Source organism: Solenopsis invicta, chromosome 1 (assembly GCF_016802725.1).
Source record: "Solenopsis invicta isolate M01_SB chromosome 1, UNIL_Sinv_3.0, whole genome shotgun sequence".
Classification (NCBI taxonomy): Eukaryota; Metazoa; Arthropoda; class Insecta; order Hymenoptera; family Formicidae; genus Solenopsis; species Solenopsis invicta.
Window position 1 is genome coordinate 21,253,146 of NC_052664.1, and position 14,126 is coordinate 21,267,271.

The 14,126-nt window shown below is 33.0% G+C and overlaps 1 protein-coding gene across 14 annotated transcripts; it reads right to left on the reverse strand.

The window, feature by feature from the left end:
- Positions 1 to 53: 53 nt before the first annotated feature.
- LOC105194832 (DNA-binding protein P3A2) lies at positions 54 to 14,101 on the reverse strand. Of its 14 annotated transcripts, none has more exons than XM_026131383.2 (8): positions 13,984 to 14,101; positions 12,300 to 12,581; positions 8,323 to 8,447; positions 7,757 to 8,182; positions 7,028 to 7,339; positions 6,204 to 6,347; positions 5,164 to 5,311; positions 54 to 2,588 (listed from the first exon to the last, which is right to left on the reverse strand). In XM_026131383.2, exons 2-8 carry the CDS (start codon positions 12,475 to 12,477, stop codon positions 2,257 to 2,259), a joined length of 1,665 nt encoding a protein of 554 aa, XP_025987168.1. In that variant the 5' UTR covers positions 12,478 to 12,581; positions 13,984 to 14,101; the 3' UTR covers positions 54 to 2,256. The 14 variants fall into 14 exon arrangements, with proteins under 14 accessions (XP_025987168.1, XP_025987170.1, XP_025987176.1 ...); XM_026131385.2 differs by lacking the exon at positions 13,984 to 14,101 and adding an exon at positions 13,698 to 13,827; XM_026131391.2 differs by lacking the exon at positions 13,984 to 14,101 and adding an exon at positions 13,508 to 13,735 and having other exon boundaries at positions 7,028 to 7,324; positions 12,324 to 12,581.
- Positions 14,102 to 14,126: the final 25 nt, after the last annotated feature.

Genomic DNA, 14,126 nt, shown 5'->3' on the forward strand with positions numbered 1-14,126 from the left:
ATATTTACAGATTATATGACATGGAGACTGGGATATACATCAGCAAAGTCATATACACATATGTCTATAATTATCTAAAATCGTAATACACATTTTTTTCTTGCTTTTTCAAATGACATCCAACTTAATGTATGCTCGGTATGTGCTTTGGTACAAACAACAAAGGGAAAATATAACATGTTTATGTTACATGTGAGTACCGATATATTACATCATTAATGGCCCTGATATAAAAAAAAAAATCGCAACAATTAGTATCTATAGTCATTATGATACGTTTTCTTTTAGTATTTACCACTAACTTCAACTACTTTCCCCTATAATGTTATAAAAATCTCTTTGGTATTCTTACACACGGTTTTTTCAAGAGCAATTTGTTGTTTCAATGTTACGATCTTCAGAGAAATGACAACTTTTACTTTGCCATCTGTGTTGTTACACTAATTGCTATTAGTGTATTAGATAATATTGAATAATTATAACTGAAGAATATTACTATTTGAATTATTTTACATATAAATGTAAAGATATGTAATATGTAATTTAGATCACGTCTGAAGAAAAACCGAGAAAATAGAAATGCAAAGTTAAATAAGTAAAATTACTCCAGGTGAAGATAATTCTACTTTTGGTCACCGTAACATTGGAACAAGATTGCACGCAAAAAATACACTTTTTCGCTTTAGATACATATTATATAAAAATGGGGGGATGATTTTAAATATGACACAGTTTAATTATTTAATGTAAAATAGAATCGATTACTTTTGATTACCTTCAAGTGGAATGAAGGACAATATATATGAATCCTGGTTTTTACAATCGCATACTCTTCTCTTTAGAAAATTAGTACATACACATTGCGATTCCATAATTTTCGAGATCAAAAACGTTAAAATGATCTTTCATACAAATATAATATACTAGTTTTTTCCTCTTTCTTATCTCATTGATGAAAATCAAACGACGGCTCGTTATCGATTATGCTAATCGAAGCAAATACCTACATAAATAGTGCAATACGATTCTTGTAAAATAAGATCATGGACACACGCCTCTCGTTGGTGCGCATTGAAATTGCAAATTCATATATTCTGTATTATTGAAAAAACATACATCTTACATCCTATTTGTACCCGTCAGAAATGCTTAACTCTTTTTTTTCGTCATTATTTCTATTATATCGCGACCCTTTATATATATATATTATATCTACTAGCCTGTTTTGCATATCTTGACTATTAGAAGTTTCAAGTTAAAATAAATGAGAAACGCCCATTGTCTGTATTATTATGTATATATTGTTACACACAACTGTGATACGAAAGTTATCTTGATAATCTTTTTATATAATCGTACAATTCGATTAGATCGAACTTCGAACTCGAAACATTTCGAACAGATTGATTTATTCGACTCTGTCCGAGCCCCGTTTCTTATTCATAAAAATAAATTCTTTTACAGGTGACAAATATCTGTAAGCGGGAAGGAGGGGGAATATAACAGAATTATAATTTCTCTTGTTTACTTTTAAACATCCGCGGGAAAGCTTTGTGTCTTTATTAAATTTTGAAAAATTATCTTAAACGATAATAAAATTTACCGAGTTTTTACTATTATTGTGAAAATAATCAAGCTTCGTATAAATTTTATAAATTTGTGTAATTAATGAAATTAAGTATAAACATTTTCGTAAAAATTTTTTCCATAGAAAGTATTAATAAATCAATAAAGAAGATATCTTTGGTATTTCTATGCATCAACCTGGCTCTAAGACTAGAAAATATGTGCTTAGTTCGCGCATTGCTGGAAAATAGTATCATTGATCTTTGATTTTCCAGTAAACAATGCGCGACAAAGGTAATTATCATAAATTATCTTCGAAAACAGACGCGCTCGCCTGACACGACAATATAGACCTCTTTGAAAATTAATACTATATCCGAGAGATTGGATTGCAAGTGGATACTCAAGCATCTATGATGAATCTTGAGTACAAATACGACTAATCCTAATTCAATTGATTTCACATTCATACATTCTCATTGTCAGATATAACCGCCGTTAAACGACGCAGCAAGACGCACATTACACAGTACAATGACTCAAAGAGAAAAAGAAAAACACAACACCAATCATTACTAATTCTTTCACACGTTTATCTCTTCCGTATATCACCACGATGCACTGACAGCATGTAAAGGTGGTACGGAACGATTTTTTCTTTTTGGATTAACTAGATTACACTTAACGTGTTTATTCTGGGCTAGATACAGTTTGTTGTTGTTGACTGTCCTCGTCCTTGATAACCTCAGCCTGCATGGCCTTCGTCAGAACGTTGGCGTCCTTTAATGATATTACTTGAAGAACCTGATGTTCCCCAGCAGCATTTATCATAGTCATGGGGTGACCTTGTATGGCGACAGCTTCGATGGTGGTGTCTCCGTTTCCTGATTCGACTTTAGGTACTTGAACCATCGGTGTTACCACTTGCATCGTACCGTCGCTTTGTATATTGGCCACCATAGTTTGATACATACTGGCTGACACTGGCACTGTGATCACCCCTGAGACTGAGACAGGATATCCTGAAACAAACGTACAATGAGCATTCTACGCTCGGCCTGCGACAAGACACAATTGCAAACTGAAAAAAAAAACGATAAAGGATAAACAAATATCTCAGATAAATTATACTCACAATGCGATAACGTCAAGAAGCTGTTTGCAAAGCGCTAAAACCGAACCAATATGGTCTGTGCACAATTAAAAGTTGTGTTGCTCGCACTACGCATTCTTCATACAACAATTTTATAGCTTCTATCGTAACAATTAATAACTACTAGTTCGATATAGTCGAACATTGGATTACTAATCCTTAATTAACGTGTCTTACATTTTTCCTTAACTGGCATGGCGCGGTCTACAGTTATACACAAAACAAAATATAAAATAAAAAAATTACTAGTATTATTATCAAATGGAAGGCAAAAGGGTACAAATAGGTTTCAGACTAGAGGATAAGGAAAATAAAAGGAAGGAACAAAGGTCTGCGAGACCGTTGCGTGCCAGTTAAAAACCTTATAAAAGCGAAATTGCATATTGCATAAATATTGAACAATTTTAAAGACGCAGAGACATAGTACATTTAATTGATTAGAGGGTGCACTAAGACGAAGAACAGACGTATTTACTACGACATAATAATTCTTTGGCACGCCCCCTTAACATAAAATCGAAATATAGTATTTATGGATCTAAGAAAATCAAGGCGTTTATGAGGGGCAGTGAGTGTTTAAGCCGTTTGCAGAAATCAAAATTTCAGATTGCACAATCCACATGACAGTTTCGTGACAGAAAAGCGTATAAATGTTAGCACTGACACGTTATTTGTTTCAAGCAGCTTAAACACAAACTGCTTAGAACATAATATATAAAAAATAATGGTACATCAACAAAAAATACTCTATGTACAGCAAGTTTATTTATCTTCATTTAATTAAAGTCAGTAAACCAATTTTTAATAGTAAGTATAATCGTAGAACAGTTTCTTCCGTCATCACACTTGCAATAGCGGATTTACTTTCAGCAATCGTTTAAGTCGAAAATTTTAAGAATCCAATGGCGACATATTTCTTTTGTATATGATTATTTGTACATCGTATATCTTTCGTTCTTTGTATTATTATAAAAATGTCTAAAAGTACTGCACAAATATTCTTACATACGAATACTATAATAATAAACTAATTATATTTTATACATGTCCCGTGCGTGTCATCGCTGAAAAATATTAGGTACAAAAGTTTTAGCAGTTTGAAAGACAATTTTCAAGTATATGTCCCATTGTTTACACATACAGCGCTATTTTTATACCAATTCTTATAATAAACAAAGATTATGCTATAAAATAAAGGAAAGTTTGGTATTGATATAACATTTGTGAAAAAGATTGTATTATTAAGTATGGAAATTGATAAGCTGTTAATTTTTAGCTCAAAAATCAAAACTGAACTTTTTTCACTTACTGCATCATCTTATTTCAAAACCATCTTAAGTAGTGTCTTAAGATGCTAATACAACTCTGATTGGTTAATGACATCTTAAAATAGTACTTAAAATAGTCTTAATTATAAGAATCAACTGTGAATAATGACCTTAAATATAATATAAAAAAGCAAACTGTCTGATATGTAACTTATCAACCTCCATGCTTACTTAGCAAACTCTTTTCACGAATAAATGCTGTAGATTCGATTTTTGCTGGGATGACTTAAGTGTACGAGCTTGTTTAGCCAGAATATTATTATAACCATTGATTGAATTACAATTGCCCACCATTAGAGCTTTGTATTTCCATTATTCTTATTGGTTTTTCTATTTTCTTAATTGAGTCCTTATTTTTATTTAAAACACCGTCCCGAGTCTTGCAATCCTCTTTATCAATATTTGTTACCATAATCATATTATCCTCGCCTTGCTAAGTCTTTGGGGACAGGTACTAATTCAGAAAAGAAGAAGAATAAATGCTGTATCAACACCAAACATCCCTTTATTTTATAATTCAATCCTTGTTTATTAAAAGAGTTAGCAAGTAAAGATGATAATGCATGGACAATGAATCCAGTGTACTTAAAAATTGTCTCTCAAAAAAATTCCCGCCAAAACTTTTACACATATCTGATAGTATCTACATGCGTATTATATATAAATAAATGCTGCTTACCTAGAAATTTGCAAAATTCAAAATAAAATAACAAGTAATAATGTATGAACATGTATAAACATGAATTTTCACACTATTTATACACATTTTAAAGTGAAAGTTTTCGCGATTAATACTTTCTACACGTCTCTTCGTGTTACGTATGTTACACATAAGCGCACCATGGATTCTTAAAGAACAATGTTTCAAATAAAGCTGTGCATAGCTCCATTTATATAAAATTATTCTAGATATATATGTATATATATACAATACGAGGCAAATACATATACTAATCCAGATCCTACTTCGAAGTAATATAAACACATAGAGACATGATTCCTGATTGGAGCATAGCAGACAGCATGCAAAAAAAGGTCCGGGGCCAATAAAAACGAGTCACTGCTCAAGTAGCTCCTGGCCGGCGACAGTGCAGAGCCTATAAAAAACTGTTTTACCGTGTCCGTCTTCTCCGGTAAGGATGATCTGGCCATCTTGACCTAACGTCGCTTCTGTCACAGTATTCAAATCGACGGCCACGCTAGTACCTTCTGTGCTGCCAGCTACTTCTGCTAGTGCCTGTACATCTCCTTGGCTTGTATGGATCTACATACGCAAATAAAATTTTATTGCACACGGTTTACATGTCTAATATTACATATATTTGTTTCCTTTTTTAATTATTAACAATATATCAAAAATTTCATTTAAATTCTGTTAACTTCAATTCAATTTTCACAAAAAAAGTAATAATAGAGACAATAAAGATAAATTTAAAAATGTTTAAAATTGTACATCAAGACTATTGTCATACATAATATCTGTTTGGCGATTGTTATTATAATTTGATATTTTGTTATATATTAATATCCGAGATGTACTGTGGCTTTATGCGAGAGCGACGGATTTATAAATGACAGATTACGAGTTTGAACGTATATAAGAATTTTGAAATTTATAATTTTTAGTGGGAGTCACAGAAAAACTCGAAATCTAGATGACATATATGGGCCATAGTCCCACTCAGTATCATTGCTACTACTACTACTACTACTACTACTACTACTACTACTACTACTACTAATATCTGCTGTATTAATATTCTTTAAGCTAAAAATAATCTATAAGTTCAAAAGACGCAACATTTCTTATAAATACTAATCTTTAGAAATGATATTTATAGCTCTTTGTTCAGACATATACTTCTATCTTGTATTGATTTACATCAACATCTGTCTTCGGTTCATATTGACCTTTAATATTTCTCTATGTATTATTTCTGTATATATGTGTCTATGCCAGGAATAATCAAATTCATGTGCTACTGTATACCTATTTAATGTATCAATTCTCTATAATTTCCATTGTGAAATAAATATCATATTACATTAATTCTATTACGTCATTTTGTAAAAAAATTCATATTTTCGAGAAATCTTTAAAAAAAATCTTTAGAGAATTTTGATATTAAATATTTGCATTTTTAAAGAAGACTTACAGTAGCCACTCCTTGAACTTGGGCTGTTGTGCCATCTGGTAACGTAATAATCGGTGTACTAGGATCCACTTGTATGATGGAAACTGTTCCATCTGGATTGGTTATTGTCTGCAATACAGTTGTTGGATACTGGGCTGTCATCTGCTAAACATTGTAAGTCAGAAAAATAAATTATTTTACAATTGTGGGTGTATTTCAAATTAAATTTCATAAATTATTAAGCTTATGAAAACTGAAATAGTAATAAGCAAAGAAGAAAAAGAAAAAAAGAGATTTCTTGCTTTCAAATTTCAAAATATCTCAAATTTTTTAAAAGAGGGATAAACTATCTAAATGCAATACTTCTTGTCTCAAAATGACAATAAATAATACTTTTGAATTGCAGCAAGTCGAGGAATATTTGTTATATATAATATTAATTTTAACTAGCATGTTAAAATATAAGTAAATTTAATCTGTGAATGTTCCATTATACTAAATACATATTACAGACAAATTAATATATTACTTGATTACAAAATCTAATACATAGCAACGGAAAAAAGCAGATTTAACTCAAATAAGGGAAACCAAATTCACATCAACAGAAATATTTGCAAAATATATGTCAGGTCCAAATTGTAGAAACAAATGAAAATCAGGTCTCGAAAGGCTGGAAATCTCAAGATAAAAAAGAAAAATTATTCAAATTTTGTTAAGTATCAAAGTAGACATGATGTACGAATCTCTTTAACAATATAGTGACCAAATATTCATATTGTTCCATATTATTCTATATCTTTTTTTAAAAATTCAATTTTTTTATAAACTCCATCCACTCCCACCTGAGTGGCAGTGGCAAGAGCTGTGGGAGACGTGGCAATAATTTGTGCTGGCGAAGAGTTTCCCTTAGATGAATCCGTGCTGTTGAGACGAACGACTCCCACCGTCTGCTGTTGTTGTGACTGTCCTCCATTTTGCCCCTGACTCGATGAAGCATGCGATGAAGAATGCGGCGTCGCTTGTTGTATTATAACATTAGATTTGTCATCATCTTCACTAAAGGCTGGCAGAAGATCTTCTCTTCCATGATATTTGTAACAATTTATTACAATTTGCCGTAATGCATGAGTCCAAGAGATCTGCAACGAATTAGACTGTCCAAATTTTCATGTTTAACATTTGATCAACAAGTTTTTGGAATAGATTACTCGATCGAGCATCTATTTTTAGATTTGAATACTTTCCATTTAGTGACACAAGCATCATTTATATTTTTTATTCACTGAGCAACAGATAGAATGACGGGTGTGTCGATTTGGGTCACTAAATGGAACCAATTATATCTATTACTAAATGCGTAAAGAGAGTCTAGAAAAAATAATTAAATTGTTTAAATTTGATAAAAGAAATAGATTAATTTTTCTTCTATCAAAAATTTTAATTATTTTTTTCAAACTATTAACATGTTTTCAACAAATAATATGAAATAAATCTATAGTTATTTAAAAGTCAAAGCAGAATAGTAATGAGACAATAAAGAAAAAATTGAAAATATTATCAATTTTACATACTTTTTGTTTATCATCTTCTGATCGCGCATCCATTCGGACATTAGCCCAAGGCAATTCTTTGGGCCACCAAGGAGGTCGTGTACTGTCTCTCCCCCAACCAGGCTTTCCTCTACCAGTGGAATATTTTAACATCAACGGGATAAACGCTCTAAGTTGCGCCTGTGTCATCTTCTCTACTGGAGTTGGAATACCATCAATTACAAGTGGTGGTAATTCGAATAATGATGGATCGTCTTGCACAGGCGGCGGCGCTTGTTGTGCAAGTGCATTCTCCAGTTCCTCCATGATAACGGTCCTTAGATTTTTAATTACATCCTCTAAGGGTTTTGCTCCAAAGACTTTGTAACTACTATTTGGTTTGCCTGGCGTAGCCACTAACACTACCGCCTGTTGCCCCACCCGCGTAGCAAATTCGTCAATAGTTTGCTACAAAAAGTTCAATAATCATTTGTAAAATTTTAAGATAAATACACTGTATAATGCGAAAATAAATATAAGCGAGAGTATGAAAATGTGTGTAATAATAAAAATGCGATACTGATAAATTATAATGGATTTTTACTTACTCTAAGCTTTCTTAAAAGCCTGTTTTGTTGTCTCTTTCTGACACTGGGATTGGTTTCAAAACTGTGAGGTCGTTTTCGCTTCTTTGCTGATACAATGGCAGCAGCTGCAGCAACTCCAACTGGTCCTAAAGATTTTTCAATGCAAAATAAATACTATGATCGCTTTATACTTCTTGATATGCCAACATAATCAAATTAAAAATAAAAAAGCTTTAAAAATATTTTTAAATTACTGATAATTAGATAATATATATTATTGAAACAAAAAATTTGCAGAACTACATTGACATATCAAAAATATAAGAGTATTTCCAATACATACAAAACAAAGATGCATTAAGCAACAATGAAACGTGGTTAGAATCGAAGATCATTCAAAAAGCTTGGTTATTATAAAAAAATCAAATAATTATATTAAATTATACTATATGATTTTATGAAAATTAGTTTAATATTAATCATACTATAGTATAATTTTTATTAATATTAAACTAATTTTATAATATAAAAATAATCAAACTAAAAGAAAATATAATGTGTTCCTTAAAAAACAAAAAAATAAGCAAAACAAGAGGTGTGTGTGTGTGCGTGTGCGTGCGTGTGTGTGTGTTAATATATGTATATGTATATTATAAGTTTATTTAATAATTTACATAAAAAGATGTATAATGAATTGAATGGAACAAGTTTCAACTTTCAGTTAAGTCAAGTCTTCAACAATTGAAACTTCAATAAAATTATAAAATACACATTAACATGATCAATTTAAGATACATTAATTCAGATATAATATATCTGTATAAGTCACAACAGTATATAAAATAAAAACGAATATCATTTTTCGCCAGGGGCGGATTTCGATTATATTTATATAAAATTTTATATAAATAATATTTAATAATATTTATATAAAATTTTACAATTTAACTTTAGTTCAACAAACTGCGCGCCGATTATTTATCAGTCATAAAAACACAATTCTAAGCTAGAATACGTATAATCGCAAATCAAATTGATAAGCAATTTAATAATACTTTAATAAACATCTTAAAACACTATAAAGAATTTATTACAAAAAAAATCATTTATATTTCTGTTATTCGAAACTTGTTCCGTTATCCGATATACATCTTACTATATAAATTGTTAAATAAACTTATTAATTAATATAATCCCTTATTTTGCCTCATTTTTATCTTTTCTCCCTTCTTTCAAGATATTTCACTTTGTTATTACAATATAAGATGGATTTTTAAACATTATGAAAAAATGAAAAGTTTTATAAATTAGTATGAGAAAAGACCAAGAGAATATAAGATATAAAAGAAAATCAGAATTGTGATAGAAATATAATAGATATAAAAGGTATAATCTTAATATATTTCGTATTATCTAAATGAAAATATAGAAAAATATTGGACTGTATTCATTGTTAAAAAGTTGAAAGAGAGAATTTGCCTAAATTATTTTATTTCTTTAATTATAAATATAAATTTATCAATAATCTATTATGGCCGGGAAGTATGTCAATACATTTAAATTGAGAAAAAAGGCTAACCAGTCCAGGCTAATCAAAAAGCAAATCTTAATGCTGAATAATAATTTTCAAGGTGAATTCATATACATTTACTAATTCCTCCAATCTGCGCGCTATATGTTTGCCGGACTTTAAAACGCAGTTATTAAAAACAAAAAATGTAACATCACAAATTAAATTGCTAATCAATTTAATAATTTTGATACTTATAAGCATCTCTACAAACCCTTCTATCTCGAAAACTGTAAGAAATTTATTATGAAAAATATTACTTTGGCCAGAATTTGAATCTGGATCCTGCTACATTCCATGTGGGTGTCTTAGCCAGTTCGACCACTGAGGCACTCAATAATATTCATCGCATTTCAAAATGTAATATCACCTTGAAAATTATTATTGAGCACTAAGATCCACTTTCGACTAGTTAACTGTTTTTCTCAATTTAAATGTGTTGTCAATAAATTTAATATTTTTATAATTTTTATTAAAATATTCTGATTTTTCCATTGTTATATCAAACAAATTGGCTTCATTTGAAATAAGGCAAAATGATTTAAAGCAATATTCTGATTCCTAATTTCAACTTGCATGATAGAATGTATTGGCTCAATTACACTAGTTTACGAAACTATTTATTTTTAATTAAATTTCAACTAAATTTGAACCAAGGAGATGTTCTTAGAGATTTTAAATTTAAAAGTAATGCTACAAGCTAAATTTCACGAGCACATCAGTTTTAAAAATAATTGAGCTTTTGTGTGCAAAAAAATAATTTTTGCAATATTTAAGTTTTTTTATAAAAAAAGTTTGCATGAATCTTAAGATTCTAACGAGAAATCATAAATGTATCGTTCTTCCTCTTTAAAATGCTTTTTTTTTATTTTAATATCTTACTTTTTAGCCATGTCATAAAAGATAATTTAAATACATAATTTTGCTAAGGTAGCAATAAATTTTCAGCTTAAGCTAATGAAATCATATATATTTATAATTTATAGTTAATAGCTATCATACACAATGTAATTTATGACAGATTTCATTAAACGTTTATGTACAAATTGTATTATTATGCTGTATAATGTGTATGTGTATAGGTGTACATAAGTGTATATATATGTGTATATATCGCGTGCACGTGTGTGTGTGTGTGTGTGTGTGTGTGTGTGTGTGTGTATGTACGTATGTTTTTATGTATGTATTAAATGTATCCATATATACATTTAGGAAAATCTTTAGTAGAAGATTTATTATCTTAATATTAAATTTACTATTTTAGTAAAAAAATTCTGTATTCTGTAATTTAAGTCTTTCACAACATGGCTAAAAAGTAAGATATAAAAATAAAAATTAAACTTTATAGGGAATAAATGATACATTTATTCCCTATTTATGATTTCTAGTTAAAATTTCACAAGATAACTTTTTTGCAAAAAATATCACAAAGTTATTTTTTTGTACATTAAACCTTAATTATTTCAGAAATCTGACAAACTGATGACATTTGATTTGTAGTATTGTTTTTAGACAAAATCTGATCAAAATAATTTATGACTGTAAACTAGTATTATTGATTATGAATACAATCAGTTTTTCATTCAATATTGATAAAATAAAACAAGAAAACACACAAACACTGTAAAATGCATAATAACAAACTTGAAGTCTGGTCAGATTATTGATGCATAAAATCATAAGCAAAAATATTCATCAGCAAAATAAATATATACTTATTATCATGCTGGTTTAGACAATTGCAAATTATGTATTTTTTATAAAAAGCTTTCATAATCATAACTCTAATATTGTACAAATAGTAATGTTCAAATACAAATCATATATGTGAAGTACAGTTTGTACTGTGCAATTATATACTTAAAAAAAGATGTATTTTTTACATCAATTACTTTATTTCATTACTGTGCATAACGTTAAAATAAATTGGAAAAAAACAGAAATATTTTCTCCTAAACCATTCAATTCTTGGCCATTCTCTGTATCTCTTTACACAAAATAATCTCAAAAATCAGTATACAAAAAATTGACATAATATTATTGACTGATATCTACTATCCATTTGATATGACAAATGATGGTATATTTCAATTTAATTAATAACAATAAATTGATATAAGTTCATAAAAAAGATTATCCTTGACAATTAGTCTTAGACAAAAAATTTAAATGAATATGATTTTGATAAGTTGTATCCAATGTTTTATAGTGTATATTTTTTTGTATAATCTATGTTTTGTGCACAACAGAAGCATCAAATCCTCTTACTTGAAGTTTAGTCTTGCAGGAAGTTTTTAGCCTTAATGCTAAATAACACTGATGAAGAGCGATAGCGCATCCTGTGCGCATATTGTGCTTGATAAATAAAGGTGGTTAGGGATAAAAATTAAAAAAAAAAAATGAAAAAGCGAAAAAAATGGGAAATCACCATTAATGTGTTTGAATTGCCAACCTGCTGCAGCGAGTTGAGCTGTGACATCGTCATCCATTGCAGCCGAAAGGAGATCTCCTTCCTCATAGGTTTCGGACCCGCTACTAGGCTCGTCATCTTCATCGTCCGAAAGTCTGCGCAACGTGCTGGTCTCCGCATCTTGCACGGACACCATCTTTATCGCTTTGTTAGCCGTCTTGGTTTTATATTGCAACCCACACGAAGAAAATCGTCACGTCGTCGATTTGGCAGTTTCAATTTCTTCTACATCACCTTAGCCTGAAGTGACAAAGTAACGTGTGTTTAACGAGGTTCCATATACATCGTTACGCTAAGATATAAAAATCCTGAATGCGTAGAAGCCAGGATACTTCATTCATCATTTTCACTATACTATTCACAAACATTCTTCGCGTAATGTTACGTTCCGCGTTTACGCATCGCTTGCCCGGAATCGGAGAGTAAGAAAAAAGAAAAAAAGCGAAAAGCACACATGTTTCCTCTTCCCTGGGAGAAGAAGCGAAGGAGAAAAACGCAGAGGTAAATCTGGGTATGTACATTTCGCACAACTGACGGGCTGCGGACACCGGCCGTCTTCCGCGTGGAAAACTTCCGCACGGGCTCTCACGCATACTTCTGCTGGCGACTGGGCGGCTATCTCGCGTATACCCACACGGACGAGGAGGAGCACGTCGCCGGTACGGCATATCACCGCGGACGTAACTGATCACGATAAAAACGGAGACGAAGGTGAAGGCGACGACGAAAACGATGATGGTGGTGACGGTGATGGTGGTGGCGATGACGACGATGGTGGTGGTAGTGGTGGCGGCGGTGACGGCTGCCACAGCGTCTCTCGTTCACCTCGTGGCATCATCACGGCCGCAAAGTTGACAAACGGACAGGCGACAACAAGACAACGCGCGATAAAGAACGCGCGCGTAAGTAGCGAAGAGAGAGAGAGAGAGAGAGAGAGAGAAAGGAGAATGAGACGGTAGACGGCGGAGCAGAGAGGGAGACGCGAGGATATGCGCGTTTATTCGGGCCGATACTTTGGGGGGGCAATGAAAATGCGCAGGGCACACGCAAAAGAGAGACCACCACCTCCGGGTAGCCGGGGATAGCGGAGCAGCTCACGACGACTGCTCGGTGACGCGCGGGGCCGATGGAGCAGGCCCAGTGAAACTCGCGAGTTGCGTACGCACCTTGGTGTGTTCCCGCGGAGTGGATCAAGGGAGGGCTTAGGGCTCTTGGCGCGTCTGCGGGGAGGCAGCCGCCTCGGCTACGCTCTCGCACCACGCCCCGCGCACGCGGTCGCGCCCGCGCTTATCATCACCGTGGCCGGTCGTGCGAACGCGGCGAACGCGAGGCCACTCGACGACTTGCGACGTTTACCTCAGGACGCGTGACGCGCGACAGTAACGGTAGCCGCCATGGCCGGTATTCGACGGCGGGCGTATCGATCGGCACGGAGCGGGCCTCCATCACCACCACCACAACAAAACGCGGACACGGCACCGGCCATCTTGGGGGCCGTGAGCCTGCGCGATGCACGCCCGCCCGAGCAGACGATGGCGAAATTGTGCGGATTTCGCGGACGGTGCGGACGCCGCGCGTGGCCGACGCCGATCGCCGCGGGCCGCCGTGCCGAATTCGCGGCTAGCCCGCACCCAGCACTCACCGCTTCCCCGTTAAATCCGCCGAACGACAGCAGCGATCCGGGAGAACGCCAACGCCATATACATATATACAAGCTTGGTATGGCGCGATTGGCGGGAACCCAAGGGGCACGCGTCATGGCGGACCGCGTACGCCCGCCGTCAT